Below are 22,976 nucleotides of genomic sequence, written 5' to 3' on the forward strand. Positions count from 1 at the left end.
TATATATATATATTCCAGGTCGAATAAGTATAATAGTAATATGCCACAGCAACCACGCGTGGAGGGTGATGAGGTTGAGAACTGAACATCACAGAAGTAACAGTCGGGATTGAATTGGGTGATCTCATCTGCAAGAAAAGTGGTTACTGGCCTGGCAAGTCTAAATGTGGCAAAACACGTGCAGGGTGTGAATACGTAGCATGATCAAATCCGTTATCTTGATAACTGATCCAATTACTGCATTGTCTGGTTATCCACTGATCAATCGAAACTCGACTATCGGGCAAGTATCACCTAATCTACTTGCCCAGTCTGACAGTTGACTTGCAAACTTCTCGTCACTATGCGAGTAGAAATCAGCAGTGCGCGCACTCACGAACTGACCAACCTCCACTTCACGCACCGAGCTACCAATATTTCGGCCGAGACTCTGCTAAGGCTTGTTTCACTCTGGCTGATGACTTACGAAATTCGGTTTGCCAATCTCAATAGTTTGATGCTGAGCTAATTTGTTTCGTGTCGTTGATTTATCTGGTAATTTTACCCAAACCGAATGTAAGTAGATCGATCATGTTCCCTTTGGACCGAGCGATCCAGTTTGATTTATGAGTGGGTTTTATTGGGACATTCCTTATTTTCATCGACAGTGTAGCCTCGCCGATGGATTCCCAGTGAACTGCGGACTTCCTTACGCATGCAAAGGTTTAGCCCCCCGACTGTCCGCTCTACCGTCAGTTGCCATCACTTCTGAATGTCACGTTTTTGTTTTCACACTACTGTCGTATATTTCAGTAGCAGTAAACGATTTTCTCTTGTCTTCTCTTCCCAGCCGAAGTTGCTCAAGCAGCTGAGCAAGGTGCTCGTCGGTAAGACTAAACCTCTATCGAGCCACACAGAGAATACAGCTAACTAGAGTGCTATTTTTCTTGCTATGACTTTTTTTCAGTCCGACGCCTTGTACCTGTTAGCCTTGATATTTTCGAATTCTTGTACTTTTCCCCAACCTGACTCCATCGCTTCTATTTTGTATCATGACCCCGGCCGATTAGGGCCCAACAGCGTGTACCCATTCATTTGTGTATATTTTTCGTGCTGGTAGTAATATTCTTGTGCTGTCTTTCTGCCACCTGTATCGTTGTTTTTGCTGCGAGCCTCAGACGGCAGCGATGCAATCGTTGAACCGTCGGTGTTTTGCTGTCGTGTAACCATAATGTATTTGAAAAAAGCCTTATTGCGAAATAAATAACAGAAGCAGCATACTGAATTACCTACTTTTACAGACACTCAAAGGCTGACTTCACTGACACTTATGTGTAGCCATATCTCCAACCATGTTGGGGGCCACGTAGACCTACAAAACCGACCGGACAGATACTACTCGAATTTTTCGCGCTCATTCTTCCGCTCAAGCTGGGTTGGAGGTTCGTTGCCTCTGTGTGGGATGCTCTTAACCAGGTGCCTCGGCTTATCCCGCTGACTACATTTTTCACTTGCAGTACTGTTACCTGAGTCAACGTTCATCTTCCAAGCGTCTGCTTGTGAATTCATTTATGTGCAGTAATTCTGGGATATCGGTTTTCAGCTATCCGAAAGCGTCCCGGTTCCTATGCTCGCAGTGACTGTTTTTCTGAACCACAGCCTTGTACTGTAGCTTGATATACAAAACTCCTGAGGTGAACAAAAACATCTATTGTCTTACTTTACGCCATGCGTCTTCCAAAGTCAAATGTCGGGCCTGGTGTTTTCGCTGCCTGGATAGTCATGATTTGGCATTGGCAATCGTCAGGTAGACGCCGAGTGTTCAGTAGACAGGACTACATCCGAATTTGGTTAGCACAAGCACGCATAACTAAGAGAAGGTAATAATGGTACAATATGCTCCAAATGGCCATCGAGTACACTTTGAGGCGTGATGGGTGTTATTTTCTCTAATGTTGATAGATATGTACCTTTACCCCATGTTTTTAGATTTTTTGTAGGCAGGCCGATTGCGGCAGGGGGCTCTCGTTTGAAACACCACACGGTGTTAGTACCGCGTGGTCTGTCATTGTCTTTTCCCGGGTTCGATGGGTGCGTGGGAGTCATTGAGGGAGTGGCAGTTTGTTGTGTAGACTATTGTGGTCCCCATTAGCTTGGTGGTGTAATAATTTCCACTTTCGTTCCGTCTACATTACTCCGCAAATGTGTGCGAAGAAGCTGTCACCTTGTAGTACAAGGTAGGACAGTTCACCACTTTCTCGGATCTGGCACCCGCCGTGACCGTGAATCTGAGTGAAACCTACTTCATCTGTCCAGGCAACTTCTCCGCCACATTGCTGCCCAGCAAACTTACTTTTTTCGACCGAGACCGCCTGCGCTTTTATAATCACCGGTGGAAGTGACCTGTCACTCGATAAGTTACCGCACCTTAGTTCGCCTTCTCTGACTAGAAAGATTTCCTGTTGTCTGCGCACCATTGGGTTTCCTCAGTTGATATAGCTACAGCTCGCACGTGAGGCGGATGTCACTGACGTCGGTATTGCTTCAATTGTATCGCTTTACATTGGGATTGCATATGTGACCTGTTCGTCTCATTCATCCATAGTTCTGTGCGGGTTGTACAGGAAATAGCAACTGTGATGAATATGCTCTCACAGGAGAGGGCCCAGGATCATTTGAACAAACACTCAGTTCCCAACAATGCTGGTGATTATGCTAATGGGTACAAACTTTGATTTGGTTATTTATTCCTAATTCCGCCCAACCTTTTCATTTATCCAATGAAACTAACGCGGTCGTTTGTCTTTGTTTCTCAATATGGCGAAATTACAATAAAATAAAAATGAAACGTCAGAACTTCCCTTCTAAACAGATATAGGCGGACAGTGCAATGATGTGACATCAGAGTGCGGCTGCGGTTTTCAGTGAGCGAACCGCCATCCAAACGAATTATGTTGAGGAGACCTATTTAGGCGTATGGAACCTTGACCGGCTAACGCACCTAACGTCTCCAGAGGAGACTGCTACTTTTGAAGAATGCTAGTTAGAAATGCAAACCCATTCCGGAAGCAGGAAACATTTTATTTATTGATGAAAGTCAGTGTCACATATACAGTTGTACTTAAAACATACTTTGTCCGTACAGAGGCCACTTAGAACCGAGCCTGTGATCTACCATTGTGTTCCTGTAAAAGGGAACAAAAGTCCGGAAGTTGCCCCTACCACTTCCCAACAGAGATCGTATCAAAAAGCACAAAGATTACTTGTATCGCGGGATTCGTGCATTGCTGTTTTGAGTCAGGTTGTTCGAAAGCCAAATTTAGTCTCGTAGTTTACGTCCAACAAGCATTTTTGTTACTAAAAAAGAGTTTTTGGCGCAGAGACTTACGGTACTCGGAAATAATTGCGTGATCTGCGTATTTTAGCCAAACATGGTGTTGGCAACAGTAAGCTGGCTTCGGTGCATCGATGTGTCCATTTGCTCCGCATCCTCCTAGCCGCATGATCTTGCTGTACCGGCCCATGTGTTTAGACAATCTTGTTGGGACAGAAGGATAACGTGTAGCTCAGTCAAAAAACATTGTTCCCGAAATACCGCTCCGCTACTGGTAAAATAATAAAGGTAACCAGTAAAGGGTGTAAAACACCGTTTAAAACAAATAAAGCAACGGGAGTTTCCGCGGTGGTGTCTACTTTTATTCCTTCCGATCGAGGTGAGCTTAAAGGTGTGCAGAAAAGCATCGAAGAAGGTGACATTTGCCCGTCCAACTTTGTGAAAGAATCGTTAGATGGGTACACTTCACTATAGGTCATTTGGAGATACGGTCTCTTTTGGAGAGCATCGACTGCGATGGAACCAAACTTTGTCTCTTAGATGTGAACATTCTGTACATTCGTATTCCGCTGCTACTATGATCTCAAACGTAAACGGGAACTGTTTCCCAAACTTTGTCCACGTAACTTCCCGTCCTTCTGGATTCGCTTTAACTCAATTTACAGTCGAAACTTGTTCCACTACAATCCCCAACCGTGCTCATTCACGTACCCGCTCATTCTTGCTAGGTTGACACCGGAGCTCCTGGAGAAAAGCATCTCGGCTATTCCTGTCTCGTCAGGCTGACTATGATGAGTATGGATATCCGAAAGTGTCTAAACGGAATATCTGCACACTCCTGTCAAATCCCTCAAAATATGGGCTCAAATCTAATCACTTAAACTTAGACTGTTTTTTGAGCGTGCCGTCTGATAGTGGAAACATCGAAATTGTGCTATTTGGTAGGGCTACTGACCCCCTATATAGGTTACCAAAACCAGTCTTTCAGCTCTTAATGGCAAAATGTCGTAGGAATAAAAGCAATTCTCATTCGGCCACACTCCAAATGGACATCCATACTCAATCCAGCGTATCACAATAGAAGAGTAGGTAAATTAAACACGATTCACCCCTGTCCGGCTAATGATATCAAAATCGCTTTGAAGCACCAAATGCATATATATAATATATATATATATATATATATATATGTCCAGTTTATCGGATTTTATCACTCTCAGGGTGGTGAAGCAACAGAACGTGTCGCTCGTCAACAGTCCAACGGGGGTCAGGTAAATAAACAGCTCAGCGTTTATTTGTGAAAAATTTGAATGCCTCACTTATATGGGTATATAGATTTGCGAACCAAACGTACCGATCGGGAGAAATCGACTCCTGCCTTACTCTGCGGGGGGTTTTCGCATCAAGATTGCTGCAAAAAAATGAACAGAGTGGCGCGTATCGTAGTCCAATGAAGGCCATTTAATCGTCTAGGAATCGCAAGGCGTCACTAGTGGTGTGTTGCAACGGGCCGCGTGATATATTGTCATCGGTGGGCCCCCTGGATGCGTCCAACTAGGTGCATAGTCCAAGGACGTTTTCTAACGGAGGATGAAGTCGACAACGTTCTCGGTTACCCAACCCATCATTTCGCCTAGAATTCCGTCACTCACACACACCCACTTCCTCGCCTAATAATGAAAAGTGAGCGCATGCGTAGATCCACCAAAGCCTGTGGTGCGTTGGAATTTCCAACGCACTAGTGCAGGCGCAATAATCTATATCCACATGAAAGTATCCTACGCATTCGTTTCACCTGATTTCAAGCCCATTATCTGTGACTCGCCATGGTAGGTCACGCTGGTTGGTTTGGAACGAGCCTTGGAGACGATTCAAGTTGACTTGTGTTGCTTCTCAGATTCGCGTCTGTATAAAAGCAACACAAATACTTACCTGGCCCCTTCGTCCAGTTCTGCAACTAAATTCCAATTGAATACTTTCGAAGACCTCGCTGCGGCAAGTCAAGTGAGGGCTGGAGTTGTTCGAATAATTGACCTGAAGCTGCTCTATTAGGCTGGATTCCAGTGCACAGGGGATTCAGTGAATCATGCACAGCAAGCAAAGCGTGCCCCAAAGATCCTGCTTTGTTTGCCTACCGATTGCAGATCCGAAAAATGCGAGATGATTTCTACCATTCTCCGTAAGTTTTGTTCCGTCGAGGATTATCAGACGAAGTGATTTTATGCGTAGGGCGCTTAGCGTTAGACTAGATCTCTCTCTCTCTTTCCTATGGCACCGTTCAATCACACAATAGAAGCAGGCTTCTTGGCTGGTGCCTAGTCCTAACTTCTGGCATTCGAGAACCCCGCCCGCTTTCTGGCGTCCTCCGCCATTAATGTAGGTATGATCTCACGACGCAATTAGTAGTAGAAGGCAGTCTTTTGCCGAAAATTACCGCTCCTTATAGCTGACTCCAATCGAACTCTGTTAGTGGCAATTTTCGCTGTGGTTCAGTGGATATGCAGAAGTGACTGCTACCAAGCATGACTGGAAAAGGATTTGGACCAACCTTGGGTACAGATAAAATCTGCCATTCATTTTGCTGGCAAAACGCATTGGATTTCTACGCATTTTTTTCCAGTTACTCTACACGCGTAATGGACTGCCGGTAGGTTGCACGCACAACGATGCATTTCTGGTTTTGAAACAGAATATCAAGTGGAGCATAAGAGTTGCATGAGCTTATGCCTCAGGTAGAAGTCGCTGCTTCATCCACACACTTTCGGATGGCATCACCACGTGAGTAGATAAGAGGTGCGTCGGGGGGTGCTTGTCTCTTTAGGATCCACCATTTCCAACCATCGATTCCGCTAATGGGGGAGTGGGTATGCCCTGTGTCACCTGCGTCCACTGTATGGCGATGTGACCAATGACGCGACAATGGAATATTAAAGGCTTGACTACTATTGTCCACTTTTGGCTGGTTCCCGAATTACCCTGAAGCGACTTGGTCATAAATAGAGACATTTGTCAGTGCGCTGGGTTTGATGTATAGCCCCGCTTCCTGTCGAAAAGTTTTGGATGCCTAGAGCACTGATGAAAAAATGTCTACAGTTGTATACTATTCTGCAATCTTTCTGCATAAATTTAGAACATTTTTGGGACTTTATTGATGTGCGGATCACTGTCCTACCTCTCCCTGCTCAACATAAAAGCCAGGACTGTGCGGTAAGGTATTGCATTCAATGAGAGTTTTAGAGCGGGTGAATAGTGCTTGAGAGTGCTGCCGCACAAACCAAATGCTGTTAGTCCCCTACAGTCTAACCTCCTATGTTTGCAGGCCTGACAAATGACTAAGTTAGCTCTACGTTTATGTTGATCATGTTCCTTCCGTGATGAATAAGTCATAGAACGGTCAATCAAGCAAGTCACAGCGAACACTAAATGATGTCAAACTTATTCTAAGACTAGGGGAAATATGTCAAAATGAATAGTTTTGCCTCGGTTAGCGAGAGTATCATACTCCAGACAGGCTCAAATGCAGTGTGCTGTGGAACACATGAGGTGTGACATCTCTGGAAATTTACTGTTGCTTTACCGAGCCTTCATTTGTTATACACGGATAGCTTTGACCGGGCCTCTATTGAGGCACCGATTCCTGAGGCTATCGCAAGCGAGTGGTTGTTGATGTATGTTATCATTTTGCAAGTTCCGCGCGATCTGTGTGTTGTTGTGAGAATGGTTGGGTTGTCTATGGGATTAACGAAATATTGACTGTTCACCCGAGTGTTCCGAGAAGTGGACTACTTCTATTTCTACCCGTTTCTTCGCACAGTTCTGTTGTGAACTTCAACTGGGGCTTACTACAAGATGATCCTACACTGCACAGTCGGAAAGGAATCAATTTCAGCTGCATTTTATCTGAAGCCGAGCGTATTTTTAAACTGCAGTTCGAATTCGGCTCTTTTTCAAGCACACTAACATCTCAATAATTGTTGATGCATGGTATCGCACTATCAATAACATCAGCGGCTACTGCCTTGGAGTGGTTGGCACTGGAATCCTTTTCTAACTTGTCTCGGACGAAGCAGCTGGTGTACCGGGGGATTCTTCTAACGAACGGTTTTGGTAGAATTTTCAGAGCCCCATTTTCGGCTTCGTCAAGACGCCAGCGCACCAGAGTTGTTGGAGAGGAACACTGACCTTACTAGGCGTGATTGCGCGTCTCCAGTGCGTATTGTACGACTCTTCTAGTCGCTTTTCAATAATTTTTTTCAAGTCTGTTCTCATTCTGGAGCCATGCACTGACTGGTTTATGTAGAGTTTCGAAGTTCTAGGGTGGCTTGGATGAGAGCGACGAGCGAAGAAACTATTAGTTGCTTGAATATTGTCATTGTAGGAAACAACTATCCGCAGTTCTGTTCGTTTACCATTTTATTCCTAATTATGCAACAATCCATACCTCTGGCCCCAAATTGTGTTCAGTATTTCCTTTGCTCCCTGTAGCGCTTCCGTCCACCCCGAGAGACAGGCTCATATTAAATTCAGAACCGGATAACTCTCTTCTGGGTTGCGAATTTCCAGTAGACCGCTCGCCACTGGAACTGAAGGACATGTATCTCATTAGAATAAGTTATCACCTCTGCTGGTCACTGGGCTACCATCACCTAGGACTTGGAGATAACATACATGCTCGCGTGTATGTTTGTATGTGTGTGTATGTGTACAGTGTGCAGTTGTGGCCACCTAATGTGACACTCCCCTACCTGGCTGGTCATGTGGGACGCGGCCATGACGGAAGGCTCAGGATGTTTAGCATAACTGTCGGCGACGGACGACACGGGGTACGAACAGCGATATGCCTACTTTACCAACCACTCACTCACTCACTATCCGGACCTGCTTTCAGTTGTGATTTTCATCTACATTCCACACTAAGGACACACGGGCACACAACAGTCAAGCAACACCACGTAGTCTTTGTACAGACCAACAAAAGTCTTTTATCATGGTCTTGCCTAATACACGAGGCTAGTCCGTAAACAGACATGCAGCCGTAGTCCGTCAGGTTTGGCTGACCCGGGTAGGTCTTCTGTGGTATGTCCTAACGGTTCCGCGTCCGGTCTCTAAGGTCTGGGTACAAGCCAACTACCAAACAAAGGCGAGTCAACTGAAAACCCATCAACGCAATGTGAGTGAAGTTTCCAACCCACGCAGAATATCGACACCGTAGTTTGTGACTATCTCATATAAGGTGGTGTCCAATTTGTTTGCACTTTTAACATAGTTTAACGTAGAAACATCAAATACTGTTAAAACCTGAGTCTGTGCTACTCAAATAACACCTACTGAATGCAGTGGCACTAGGACTCAAACCTCCATGCTCTACTTCCTACTTCCCTGCTTCCACAGCCAAATGTATCAGTCCGCTGAGTCCTCGGCCTCAGTTACTTTCCCACTGGTCACACTGCTGAGTCAGGGGCTACAGGGAGCAATCCGGAACAAAACCCTACCTACTTTGACTGTCTTTCGGGTTAGATAATTGAATCTGTTCCTGTACGATCCGGTCTATTTGTAACTCCATAGACCCAATATTCATTCCTTGCCCTCTGGTCAGAATACAGAGGACTAAAAGTGCGCTACTAACACCAACGTATTGGCGCCTGATCTTTGTCAAATGGGACAAGACACCCACTCTGCTCATACGTCTTCCTTTTCAAAAATCCCCATTTTGTACATCCGAAACACGTACACAAGGCCCTCCTAAAATGACGCATCGCAGTATCTCGGATTCCTCATCTTTCTACTTTACGGGTGTCGGGCGATCCAGAGGCGGTGTTCTTTGGTTCCACTGGTATGAATCTTGTGTTGGGTACCATCTGGAGGTATTCCTTTGGAATTAATTCCTTTGAATAACCTATTGTATGCAGTCAGACTATCATCGCCTGTCAAAACCCGAGAATAATGGTATAAAACCTGATGTTCAATAGTTATCTCAGCATATGTTCCAACAACTGGCTGACAAATATATTTTTCAAGAGGAACTTTTCAAACTTCTCCGAGTGACGAAGTCCACAGACGTCAATATTCTGGATATCGCTTTCAACTCCCACTTGGGGAGAACAGGTTGAAAAGAAAGCATTCTCGGCGGAAGATCTTGTGCGGATGCTCACAGAATGAACAATGGTAGTCACCTCATACAGCCTCATTTAGCAAGCATCGTGTTGTCTGGCCGCCCTCCTAATGGTAACGAACCGTAGAGTCAGATCGACCTTATGACAACTGGCCATATATGATGGCCTTGCATTCAAGATAGTTGCTCTTTTCGAAACGTTTGTAAGGGGTCAGATCATGCTGAAGCTCGTGCTGGCGTTGCAGTTTGTCTTTTTGTGACCAAAAGGAAAATCATTCCCTACCCGCTAGGGGTTGCCGTCAAAAGGTCTCTCTAGGGGACCCTCGAACTCGAAACAAAATGGGTAGGCCGAATGAAAACTGGTTGGGAATTCTGACTATGTACATCCTACGACAAAGCCGTGACCCTACTCAAGCTGGATCCCCCATCAACCCACACCCCTGAATGAGTCAAAGGTGGTCCAACTGGGTCGAGAATACCATGCAGCGAAATCCTTGAAAAGACAGTCAAATAAATCTGAAGAATAATTAGGAAAAGTGGTAGCTAAAGGAAGCTGAAGAAATTAAAGGGACGGTGGTAGTTAAAAGCAGTTTGGGTCTGCTTTATCAGTATCATCGGATCAGCCAATTTAGCACAGAAAGTAGTTTCTTTGTCTCTTCGAAGTCACAAGGTCTGTTTCAGTGAGTAGAACCCTTTGAACAATGGCTAAGTCAGTTCAGCTAGCATAGCAACTAAAGCAACACCAACTTAACAGTGGGGTGAACTATTCGGTTTCAATAGCCAAAAATGAAATCGAACTTTTGAAGAAAAAGAAGAAGAAGAAGAAGAAGAAGGACTTCAGTCCTGACTTTCCCTGCCTTCTTTCAGGGTAAAGAAGGGCATATCAGCGGTCTGAGAAAACTCAGGTAGAATTTTTGGAAGCAGAGGAGCCGTAGATATAGTTACGTCTGAAGGCTGAAATCGTCTCCAAGCTGCTAACGAAGATTTTGAGCAAATTTACCATCACCCATGAGACACAGTCGTGTAAATCAACCAGCATTCTGACAGCGACATGGATGCATTGGTCACCTATTTACCTCGCGACAACTTCTTGAAAACTGAACAACAAACCAACACTTGTTATTATCTTAAATCTAAAGCCAGCATTCGACTTGGCCGATAGCACTACTATGTGATGCTGTTATTGCTTTAACAGCTTGATCACAATGCGCCAGAACCTGTATCCCAGGATCCGTTGGTTCATAAGTCCATGTGGAGTATTCTCTAAGTTTCAACACAAAAACTGATGTTCCTTTATTGCCTGACCTACACAACTACGTAAACAGATTGATTATATCGCTGTCTACTACACGCGATACAGAAAGTCTCCTCGGTAAAGTATGCAGACGAGAATGGGCTTCCTGAATATAAGTAGTATAATGTATAAAATGTTCCATTCAGCGTTTTGAACATTCTGCATGCGGTTGTAAGAGTATGCGAGTACACCACCGAAATCGGTCATGGTATCGGAAGCCCTAGAAATAGTCGAAAGGCCTAATCATCAAATAGGAAACTAGGATAGTTGACGAGGTGAATGTTAGAATCTATGAAGTGTGTTCCACCTTCCTGTGAGGTTGAGGTGACATTGGACTGTCTGTGAAACGCGGCAGTGAGCCCAGTGCCGCCCAGTTTTACGCCTGCGATGCATGCTCACCGTGAGTTAATTGAAATAAAATAGCCCGTATTTGGTTATCGGTGGCATATGTCTGATGAAGATGTCGGGTTAGCATATTTGTACACAGTTTGTGGAACGAACGACTCGTGTGATCTAGTGAGCACGGCTGTGCTAGACAAATTAAACGAAGTTGGTTGAAGGAACAAGCAAGTGACCCCTACATGCATTCCTGAAGTGCGGCGATTCGACGAAAAATCGACTAATGGTCCATTGGTTGACTTGATTTAGCCATGCCAAATACGTTAGTCCTTCCATGTGCTTTATACGCCTGATGATAGATTTCTTCAAGGTGCCGAGTTCACCGAAACAGATTCCGACCGGAAGATATTACAAGGAAAACAGCGCAGGACCTAAAGATGAAACCTGACAAACTCAAGGATAGGTCCTAGCACGTCGTCTGCAACCATATTGTTCGTTGGAGGTGCTCATCGAAATGAGGGTGTCACACACCTGACGGCAATCCTATGAGTACTCTCATAGTTTTTATTATTGCTACTCCTTTTGCTCTTTTATTTGTTCTTTTTATAGCTCATGATCCCGTCGATCGTGTTCTATCCGCTGTTGCATGCCTCGGAACCTCGAATCACATCCCTATAGATCCTTGGTTGTCAAACTGAGCTGTATAGACTAGCAAGTCTGGTGACTTGTGGTTAAAGCCTATTGGCTGTGATCAAGCAGATTCGATCTCTCTTGTTAACTATCAGAAGTATTCATTGATATGGTAATTTCATATCTTCCTGCGTTTCATTTGAAACCAAATGACTTATTACTCATCAGCATAAAATGTAATTGATTTCCCATTCCAAGCGCAAATATTTGCCACAAGGTCTGTGGCAAGCAAGTACCCAAGCGGAAACTTGTTAGCAAGGTAGGTAAGAGTGATCTATAGGTCACTCGGGCAATATTATACAGTCGACAACTGCTTTCACGTTCCAAAATGGAGCTGGTCCGTATCTTGTCAAGGGTTTGCATGAGTTATTGACTATAGGTTTGCGACTCTGTCACACCAGCAAATGCACTTTAAAGTTAGCGTCCTTTGGCCAGACCAAGGGGGGTCTATCGTATGCTTCATTCGATCGTTTCAACCCAGGTTACTGTGTGCTTTATCTTCACGCTGCTCAACTGCACTTTTCGGTTTAGGGTTATGTTAGAACAACACAATAAGATGATGCCATGCAGAACAAACTCTAACCACCTGTTTTGTCCAGCATGAAGACAGTACAGCTTGTACAGATGATCATTTTCTGGCTTACTGAGTAGGTAGGTAGTGAGCCGTTGACATTTCATGTGTGAAAACAGTGAGTTCAAGGAACAGTGCACACACGATATAGGGATCAATAGTCGGAATAATTTTACTCGTGTTTAACTTCCACTGTCCCTTTTGTTCCCTCCGTTTGTAACCATAGTACACCTGTCTCTTGTGTGGAAGCAAGTAGTTTGCACACGTGACTCTGAAGATACTATAGCTTGTTAGCTGGGAATTGGTTCCAGTTCATGTCTCCTGCACGATTAAAGTGCTGTTCGGAGGAATATGGAGATGCCGCAAGCATGCATATTCTTCCATATACATAGTAAATGGTACTGCCTGGGTTTATTTTTCTCCGCTGGGCTTTGGGATTGAAACAAATCGTCAGCAAAGGAAGAAGTGAAAAAACCGAACAACCTGGCTGCACTTAAGTTTGTAGTGGAATCACTAGAAGTAATCACCGCACTCAGTTCACGCGTTTTGACCTTTTGGTGATTATTCCTGCAAACGACGTTGTGCTCAGAAAGAACATGCTTATTCGTTTGACAGATTCCCCCGCTGTAATTAATTACAGAAAGACTGAAGAGCAACACGCTGAACTTTAACAAAATGAAAGCGATTTAGGCAACTAGCCAAAGCTTTCTACCGTCAATCCGAAACTAGAGTACAGTTTCTGCGTGATGTGCATCGAGTATTGTTCAGTAATCCGAGGAAATGACAGACCTGCCGTCAGCCAGTCGTGGAGGGATGTTGCGCACAAATCATTCCAACACACAATGTCGCTTGTCTGCGGGTAGTATGTGCTGTGTGGAAAGATCACCCACCAATCGATAAACCCGCTCACTAAAATGGTGTGACATTGTTCCAATGACTCTGGCAACGAAGCTCGTTAGATTCACTAGTCGGTCCTTTGAATTTTATTATTGGGAAGACGAGACAGTGCCAACCAATCCTTACCAGGAAGCGAGAAAGCTCGGCAGTTATGCTTCTGCTACACCCCACAGGGAACATTTTTTTTTGGGGGGGGGAATGTGCTCATTGCCTGGCACGATAGTGGAGTTCTGCTTAATTGTTGTGAACCAAGATGGTCGAGAAATTAGGTCTGGATTCATTTGTCAACTCCAGTGCCCATTTCTGTCACCGATTCATGAATATGGCCGTCGAATATATCACACAGAGATATTATCACATGGTCTGTATATATTACTGTGAGTTTAAGCCAAATGGTGATTGTTCTGAATGGTGTCAGCAACAATCCAAAACAAGGGCTTGCTAAATCACTCGATAACCGGCCAATTAGTTGTCTGCTTCTTAACTCCTGTTGTTCCATACCTTCCTTTGGATGTGGGGTAGCTAGAATCTCCTATCTCTCAGTTGTAAGATGCGAACCATTTGGCTCGGCCAAAAAGAAAGTTCTCCATGAGACACTGTTCAATGTGAGGATACTGAAAATAGCCGATAGAAAGGAAGGTTACCAAAGTTTTCGTCGGGATGCGGAGGCATTGTAGATTGCCCGTGGACTGGACGAGAAACCAATGTTTTCAACTTACGGCTTCAAAACTCAAAAATAAACCCTAAATTGTGAAGAATGGTTAAGTAGCACATACAAGGCAGCCTCCCAAAAAGAATACAACGGTTAAAGAGGAAGATGGATCGCACAGTGTACAAGCCGGAGGGAGAACAAATGCCGCCATAAAGTCTCAAAGGTACTGATGTTCGATTTTTGATCCAAACCTCCTCCATAAAGTCCACCTATGCTCAATGGATGCGCCTTTGGCTAATCTGATCAGCGCTAACCCAAACACGTTGTCGTTTCACTCCCTGTCCCGTACCAGCAGAACACTCGAGCAACGCACTCTCTTGCACATAAGCATGCGTCCCTGATAAAATCTGCTTTAATCTGACCTGAAACAAACGAGGTCAACAGCGCGTGCATGTGTGCGTGAGTTTTTAGGCTACTGAGCATGATTAAACGGCAGCTGTTGTGTGTAGGTGTCGGCAGGTTGATGGGTTGGTTACTACGATCGATTTTTCAGCCTGCACTCAACTGGCATACTTAGCTGGGCGCGCAGTTCTGAAAGCAGGTGCACACAGAAGTTGTGCTTCTGAACGAGAAAGACATGGTTTTGGGAATGGACCTAACACGAACAAGTTGTGATTAAAGTCCATGCTTCACAGTGAGGATGATGTGATCTCTCGAAAAATGTGGCTTGGACTATGGGCAAAACTTCATTGGATAGCCCCAGTACCGTTAACAAAGGTTGATAGTTTCCATACCAGCATAAAAGGATGGAGTTGTTTTGTATACCAGAGTCTCATGTTGCGCATTTACAACGCGGACGGACTTTTGGGGGATCTTTGACTAAGGTTATGATATTTTCCACAACTCCATTCAACATGTAGGCGGTAGATGCAGGTTCACAGTGCTATTTCAAAGGGCTCTTCAAAGTCAACTTGCGAATGGGAAATAGCCCAACCATCCGCTCTATAATAGTGTTCTTTTCTAGTCCGACCACTTTGTTATTGGGGCTACGGTTGGATCTCGCGGCAGGGTCTGTATTTAGAATGGGATATATCTACGGTATTTAAACAACCTATGGCTTCCCTTTCAGCTTCATGTGTCCTTTGTATGAAGGCATTGCTTCCTCCCTTTCTTGTTCCCGAAAATCCTGTGGAATGGCTACACCCCCAGTTGTAGATCAGAAGTGTGTAAAGAGAGCATTATTTTGGCGTCAGATATGAGGCACACTTATTTGTGTTGATGAATAAGGCGACAGCCCCTGGCCACGTTATTCCCACTAGTCAGTTAATTGTGTAGCAGTGAGGCATAGCTCGTTCTCGTGAGTAACGAGTTACGGTCCAAGTGCATAACAGAATTATTTGGCATCTCCACTTTCTGATGTAATTCCGTTACCACCGTTTTGATACCAATCACTTTTAGTAGGTTCATGAAAAACACTAATTACTCATTACCATGTGACTAATTTTCATATAAGCTATTGCGAAGCAGGGCAATATGAATTTCGTTCTCAACATCTATGTGGTCACACATAGTTGGCAGTTTCTAAGCTGGTCGCATTAAGTAGAGTATCATGCATAGGTGATCCAAAACAGGGGCACAATTTTCGTCCAGTCGACAGAACTATTCCCAGCCGGGCATTCGGGAAAGCATTTTCTGGCCTCTTGAAAGGCGTAACTTTTCGGAGGGAAAACGGAGGGTATTTTGAAAGGATTCAAGACTGTCATGGTTTCCTCTAACCTCTTAAAGTTCAGCTGATGGTGGATCTCTCTATAGAAAGCTGTTCAAACTGTAGTGAGGACATTCGGTTTCCACAGTTCAAATTTCACAGAAACGTTCTATGATTCCAATGTAACAAGTTAGTGAGCGGACCTCGCTGACAACATCGAATTCACGAGCGTCCGCCATGCGCCGAGTGGGCTAACAGTTTAGTTAGTACCGTTTTCTATTATGAACAGTTCAGAGGCCCATACTGGTCACGGAAGGCCTCCGACTGGCAGTTTTACAAAAGCAGTACTGTAGGCTAAAGTAATGAAATAGTGAGGGGAAAAATCAGTGAATCTAGAGGGCAAACAAAACGTTAGATCAAAAAAGACGCTGTCGTTCAAGGTCATGCGTCGGTAGCGCCACCAATAACACCGATTCATTGTATTTGCCCTGCACGAACAGGCCATAGTAGCCTACTCCGGGGACGCGAGTCCCTTCAGGATGATCAATGAATGACTCTGAAGACAAGAGCAATCCTTTCTGACCTTTTCTGTATCTTTGGTGCGTATAATGAATCCTTTGATATTTGGACCAATCTGAGTCTAGGCCGTCATTAACTCGAAGCTGCGGGCAACTTACATTTTCGTCCGGAGAAGCGCCACCACAGGACCTATTAGGAGGAACCATAAGTGGCTCACCAATCCGAATCCAAGGTTATCCTTCACTCACGATTGAAATTAGGGGAAATGCGCTAAGGAGCGGTTGGGTGAATAAATTTACTACCACGTTTCGGCCTTTTATTTTTATTGTCAGGAAGGTCAGATTCCCACAATGTCCGAAACCTATTGAGACACTCGAAGCCCATCAAGGTCGCATTAGGGAAGCCGTAAACCAGGCCAGAAAAGCCAGTTTCCGATCAAACGCTCGAGCACTCAATCATTTAAGCAACGGCCTACGATGTTGTGTGGTCAGGCATTTCAAAGAAGCACGCCGATTATGGATGTTCATCAAACGCCTATTAGACAGCTTGGATCAATGTCAAAAGTGTCCTTTTTCACTACAGTGAGGCCCCTTGTGACTTTTCCATCCGCTTGTTCGCATTAAATCTGTTGTGCTCCTTGTTGACGAGTCACTTTTTCGACACTAATGCACCGGAGCGGGGACAGTAGTTAAATACAACAGCTATGTTATTTCGGATTGTCATCTCAGTTAGAGGTCTCCCTGACAGCAGCGTCTGCTTTTTCTCATCACTTTACACCCAATTTGGAACATAGGCGACGACTGACAACAAGGTTGGTAGAGAACTATAGCTCTGGAGAGGTGACGCTGAAGAAGCTATCGTAACCCGGAGCCTCTCGTTAAATTAAAATATACATCCTTCACTGATTTCGAAGAGTAAAGATTGTAGATAACGGTACAGACTTTTTCTTGATTGTTAGGACTAGAATGCAATGGACTCGTAATGGAAATTTGACAGGTGGTCGTTGTAAGGGAGGAGCTTACGAAAATAAAAGTAGTATTTAGTTTGGGATTAACAGGAAATTATCCTCGTGAGTGCATTGTCATCTACTTAGAGTAATTTACTATGGTTCACTTCCCCAGGATCTCAAAGTAGCGAATTAGCTGCTCATCGAACTGCAAATTTATCCACCGCATGAAGTTCGTCATCTGTGGCCTACACTTAAACGCAGTGTGCATGAGATTCCAGCTCTGGTATACTGTTCGACCAGTAGATCCTGTTATTCATGATGCCTCTAGTAGCAGAATAATTGACTTCGCGATCGTTGATGCTGATTGACTGTCTGGTCCATATATCACTAAGAAAACCAGTTGGAAGTGTTGCGACCACAGTATTTGTCAATGTTTTCCCCAAAAAAATAACCACGCTGAGAGCGTTTACCTGCCATAGTGGACTGAACGTCAATGCGAAACACAGTTGCTTACTTATCCGGAGATAGAAAGTGTGGCCTTCAATAGGTGTTTAACTGGGTACCGCATCTGATGTCTCGGTAAGCGTCCAAGATTTTACAGCAACGCTATGATGTGTAATTCCCGCATATCTTTGTCTCCACAACACGATCTCTCTCGTAGGGGGTTATTGTAATTGAATAGTTTACCGAATCACTGGGGTCACCTTATTCCCCTATTCACCTTATTCCAATATTCTAAACTTTCATCTCCTTTGTGCACCACATTCGACAATTAGAATTCCGCTCACATTCTGGGTTACAGTTGGAGATGCCTCCTCTAAATGGTCACTTTGCTCACATCACTCGTTTCGCTAATACCACAACTTCTGAGACTCTTATGGCTAGTCCTTGACTCCACTAGAGACAACCCAATTATGATCCCATCATCTTGTAGTTCATGAGCGCCCAAAATAAACACCATCTTCACGTCTATTTTCAGACGCTGGAAACATACTTGCTCTTTATCAGGATCGACGACAAAAATATGACCATTCCATCATTTTCTACATTCTTTAGAAGCTCTACCTTCCTTAATCTCGTTATCTCTACTGGATAGCCTGTGTTCCACTTCCAACGCCATTGAACGACGAACTCATTACTTTGATTCTTGGGTTGTGCCCGACTTGAGAGCTTCCCGTAAAATACTAGTTTTGAGAAGTCGCCCAATCAACAGGCACTTCACCTCACTGCAATGAACTGGGTAAATCAGAAGTTACGTTCACAAAAAAGTAATCTGGCTATCCGACATTATAGTATCAACTGGCGTATAGCCTTGTTCTCATTCACTGGAATCTGTAGACATGATCCAGTCCAAGTGAATTGGAGATCAAAGTAGCTGAAGCCACTTGCAACATTCGATCCTCAAACATTTAATCTTCAAACTTCACTCCCAGATCTTATTTTTCCGTAGAATAAAAACAGGCCATGTGCGCACAGTGATCGCTGTCAAAGTCAGATGATCGTCAAAAGATCATAAAATCCTTTCCTTATGAGTATACTTCACCAAAGAGATGTTTTGACCTCAAGAAAAACAGCACGGTTAGAATTGGCCAGGATTTCCTGATATTTGCCTTTGTAGAACCATTCGGTACTGCTGCGACTTTTGCTTTAATTCAAACGTAACAGTCAGCGCCATCGTTGCAAGTCTGGGACGATCAACAACAATTACTCCTTATGAGTAGTACATTACAAATGTATACATGTATCGCAATATCTCGAATACCGTAGCGACTGAAACATGACGCGGCCTGGTGCGGCACAGCCAGTTGCCTGGAAACATCACAAACGAGAGGTTCAGCTGAGTTTCAGGTGAGTCTCTCGAAAAACCAAATTAGTTTGCAAATGAGTGTATATTCGTTCATTCCGTGCAATTTGGTTTCGAGTAGAACATAAGGTTGACGGAAACTCGAGGACTGCACCTATCTGATGATCCCCAAGAAGGGAGAAACCGGTCATGGGCTGTCGACGGATTTTCAGCAACCTTATGCGTAGTACATTACATTACAAGCTCACACAAGGAGATAGATGCCAAGTGACTTAATGGATAGTGTCAAAAGTTCCCGACTGTTGTAGGAGGTGGTCCTTGTTGGAATGAGAAAGTTGGAGACGTCTGATTTCTCCGGTTCACTATAGTAGCAACAAAGTTGAAGGGACCCACTGGGAAGGAGCTCATTATGAGACCTCTCACTCACACGTGCTTGCGTCAAATTAATTGACCTTTCAGTTGTACCTGGACCTCATTGGCCCAAATGAACTCGAGGTGGCTCAGTGACTAAGGGTGAACTTACTAACAGGAAGGTCCGTGGCTCGAACCACACGCCGGCATCTCGACCGCTCCTGTCTCGGCTTGCACGACCTGGCAGTATATCAGTCCATGCGCTTGCTTAGGGAGGCACGCCAACCAAGTACTGATAGGGTCACAGATGACCGACCACAATAGGCTTAGGTGGATTAACTACAAGACAAAAGGGAGCACCATCCCTCGATTCCAGCTCGTCTTCAGAGCGAAAGTGCTATGCAGAAAATAAGCTGGGTACTAAAGGAAGACACGCTAAAATGTCCAATGGCGAACATGCTACGAAGGCACATTCCATAGTCAATGCTTACGAACTGCACACCGAAGGTCTTTGAAGCGTGTAGCAGTATAATTATTCGGCACCCCATTTTTCGTTTTTCTTGAAGTAAAGGTAATCACATAATGGTGAGTAATCCATGGTTTTCGCATACCAAAAACGGTCGGTGCGGTGGCTTGATAACAAAACTAGACGCGACGAACGGATAACCGCATAATTACTCCATACAAGAAAGCAGCAGTGGTAGGTAACGCACTAATGAACGGCAAAGTCGCCCGACCCGTGCACGCTGCTTTGTTTATTTAACCTATGTTTGACCGATATTGATCATTTTCCTTTCATTAGATCTTCTGTCACTATGTTGAGCCGTTCAGCTCGTCTCTATAGATTTTACTGACCCATTTCAACGAACTACCCAGGGTTTCCTCGTCAATCATGCGTTTCACTGAGAAAAGTAATCTGCGGTGACCAACGGCAAGTTATTATGATGGATCACATTGTAATGTTCTAGTACGTGCAATGATAGACGATGGAATCATGATGAATACTGGTCGAAAAACGAGAAAATCACAAGAATTACGTGCATCAGTGTGTAGAGAGCACAGTTGAGAATGACAGACATGGAAAGAGAGAAAGAGGGGAGCACATACAGCAAAACCGGAAAAGGAATGTTGTAGAAAACAACGGACTAGCTTGGAAAGAATGGTTGTAACATTAACCAAACAGCTTTAGGTGAAATGAAGTAGCCAGTTGGACGGAGCCTGTCTTCGTCGTTGTTGTCGTACCAGAATACACAGTTCACGATCACAGAATCTCGGATGAACTACTCGAACCGAAAAAGTTACGCAAACAGTGATTAACACTGAGTTTGTCGGTTTGCAGTTTAGTTGTTTCGAATTTTGTTGCCTCACGGTTGCTCACCGTATTCACCCACTGGTTCAGTCACATTTGGGAAGACGGCCAAACTGACAAACTGGTGAAATGTTTGATGTGATGAATTGTTGTGCAATCATGTTCACAAGAGTTTAGATACAGAGGAGGAAATTATGCCAAATTAAATGCTGTAGAATAAAAGCAAACAGATTTCCCGATATCGACCCGGTGAGTTCTGTGAGAAGGAGATATCGGAACAAAAACTACCACACGAGAAAAAAATTGAAGCCGTGGAACGTAGGACAATCCAACAAAGTGATGAATTCGAAACCAGTGCTACTGTACAAAAAGGGTCGTACCACAGGACTATTGAGTCACCGCATCGTCCAGATTGTCTTCACACGATTCTACCATCGGTCCCTCACTTTTTAATTCCTCGCCTTCCGGAATGTCTGTGGCTTCGGGAGCGTGCTCATATGATTCATCGGGGTTTTCCGAAGACGGGGATGCTCTGCCAGCATGAATTCGGTCTAAATAGTCCAAACATTCGGAGGATGTCAAGTGTACGGTGATATTCATTTTTGGGTCGTGGTTCGGATGTGTCACTTCAATATGACGTACCAAATGGTCCTTCCTGTAGTATTCCTTATTGCACAGATTACATGTAAACGGCTTGAAACCCACGTGCTTCAACGAATGACGTTGGAGATTTGAACGCTGAGTGAAATGTGCGGAACAGATGGTACACTTGAATGAAGTATGTGCCTCTAAAGTATGCCGATTCAGTTCGGCCAGAGAAGCAAAGTTCTTTCGACACTGGTTGCAGATAAAGCGTCGCGTATGAGCCAGACGACGACCAAACATGAATTGGTTTGAGCTATAGCCCCCATTGGTGCCTGCCGAATTGTTCACGCTCAATGGGCTACTATCGCCCAAGTCTTGTTCAGACACCGGAACCAGACTATCAGTCTGTGGCTGCGTGATTCCAATGTCTCGAGAGGGTGTGACTATGGTCACATTGGGTGGCCTCGCAGTTGTGCCGGTGAACGAAGGGTCGAGAAGCTGAGTCCCAGGCTTTCGTTCGCTTGCACCGGTGGTTGGTGAGTTCGCGGTGAGTTTTGATTCGTTGTCGTTGGAAGTATTTTTGTTCTTCAACGCACTCTGGTCCACATTGGCGTTGAACAGCTGAGACAGAGTGGATAGGGCGCGTAATGAGATTGGAGTGGCCTGTGGTACGCTGATGTGGTTTAACAGGTTTGCAACCGGTTGCGTGAGTTGTCTGTTGGTGGAGGCTGGTACGACACCTAAGGTTTCCAGGCCAACCTGCCTGTCTTTCCAATTAAACAACGTGGCTGATCCCAAATTCAACGAGGCCAGATTAGGAGCTGCTGACGCTGAATTGTTCACGAAGGGTCCTGGTGGAAGTAGAGCTTGAACGGCGGTTAGCTGATCTGGGGTAAATGCATTAAAAAGTGGGAAACTGACTAGGGATGGGGTACTGCTAACAGGATTGTGGAGAGATGTGTTCAACAGATTCACAGAGGTAGTGTTCGATACACAGGGAACCGGTTCGGTCGACTTCATGACTGTAACTTTATTATTGACAATTCCATTAAGAGCAGTTGTGTACGTTGGGGTTGCCACTGTTGTTGCGGATGACAAGAGGTTGTTGCTGTTACCTTGCAGCAATGCCTGAAATTCCTTGAACAAGATCGTTTCCGCCGTTTCAGCGGGTAGTGAAGCTACTGGTGTGCTTGACATATTTGGCTCTGACTGGGGGAAGAGTCTTGTCTGTCCAAGCAGACGATTTTGAAGTTGCTGATGTTGCTGTTGTTGCTGTTGGTGTTGTTGTTGCTGCTGCTGCTGTTGAAGCAAAGGAAGAAGAGCCAAAACCGAGGAATCAACCAAAGGAAGACTCGAAGTTGTAAAGATTGCTGGCATGTTGGACTGTCCAGAAGTGAGATTTGGGATTAACAGTGGATTCAGTGATGCAGTTGGACCTGAGGGAAAGTTTTTAATTAGAGCGTGCGTATCGATCGCCTCAGTAGTAGTTGTTGATGCACTACCAGGTAGTAACGTTCCGAGAGCAGATGGAGAACTGTCTCGTGAATCTGTATGGTCTTCTTCTGCAGGATCCTCCGGCTCCGTGTTCATCGCTTCCTCTAATTCAAGTTCGTCCCTGTCAGAATGCACTGACAGATCCAAAACATGGGTCTCTCTGGACGGTCTACTTAACTGTCTTCGTTTCGGTTCCTGCTCTTCATCGTCTGCAGCACAGCCGGAGTCCGAGTGAGTGGTGTCTTCCAGTCTGGCTTGTTTTTCAAGTGACGGTGATCCTCGACATAATGTTTCATCGATTACAAGACATTCGCTATTCTGATCATCAATGGTATAATTTATTAGCAGGCGTAAGGTGAGACTCTCCCTGTGTGGTATCATGTTAGCCAACG

At 44.7% G+C, this 22,976-nt stretch overlaps 3 protein-coding genes across 3 annotated transcripts in view; 2 read left to right on the forward strand and 1 right to left on the reverse strand.

The window, feature by feature from the left end:
- Positions 1–1,200, forward strand: part of T265_02571 (hypothetical protein) — a gene marked incomplete at both ends in the record, with an annotated part of 3,297 nt that extends 2,097 nt beyond the window's left edge. Inside the window, one exon of the mRNA XM_009166850.1 lies at positions 830–1,200. Coding sequence (XP_009165114.1) covers positions 830–870 — 41 coding nt within the window. The remainder of the gene's footprint in view (positions 1–829) is intronic.
- Positions 1,201–2,210: 1,010 nt separating this feature from the next.
- Positions 2,211–4,099, forward strand: T265_13042 (hypothetical protein; the record flags this gene model as incomplete). The annotated part of the gene is made up of 2 exons (XM_009166886.1): positions 2,211–2,377; positions 3,979–4,099. Coding segments are annotated over 2 exons (288 nt in total), but the record flags the coding sequence as incomplete, so codon positions are not given.
- A 16,795-nt stretch (positions 4,100–20,894) lies between these two features.
- Positions 20,895–22,976, reverse strand: part of T265_13043 (hypothetical protein) — a gene marked incomplete at both ends in the record, with an annotated part of 2,946 nt that continues 864 nt past the window's right edge. Inside the window, one exon of the mRNA XM_009166887.1 lies at positions 20,895–22,951. Coding sequence (XP_009165151.1) covers positions 20,896–22,951 — 2,056 coding nt within the window. The remainder of the gene's footprint in view (positions 22,952–22,976) is intronic.

The sequence above is a fragment of the Opisthorchis viverrini genome (genome assembly GCF_000715545.1).
Source record: "Opisthorchis viverrini unplaced genomic scaffold opera_v5_31, whole genome shotgun sequence".
NCBI lineage: Eukaryota > Metazoa > Platyhelminthes > Trematoda > Opisthorchiida > Opisthorchiidae > Opisthorchis > Opisthorchis viverrini.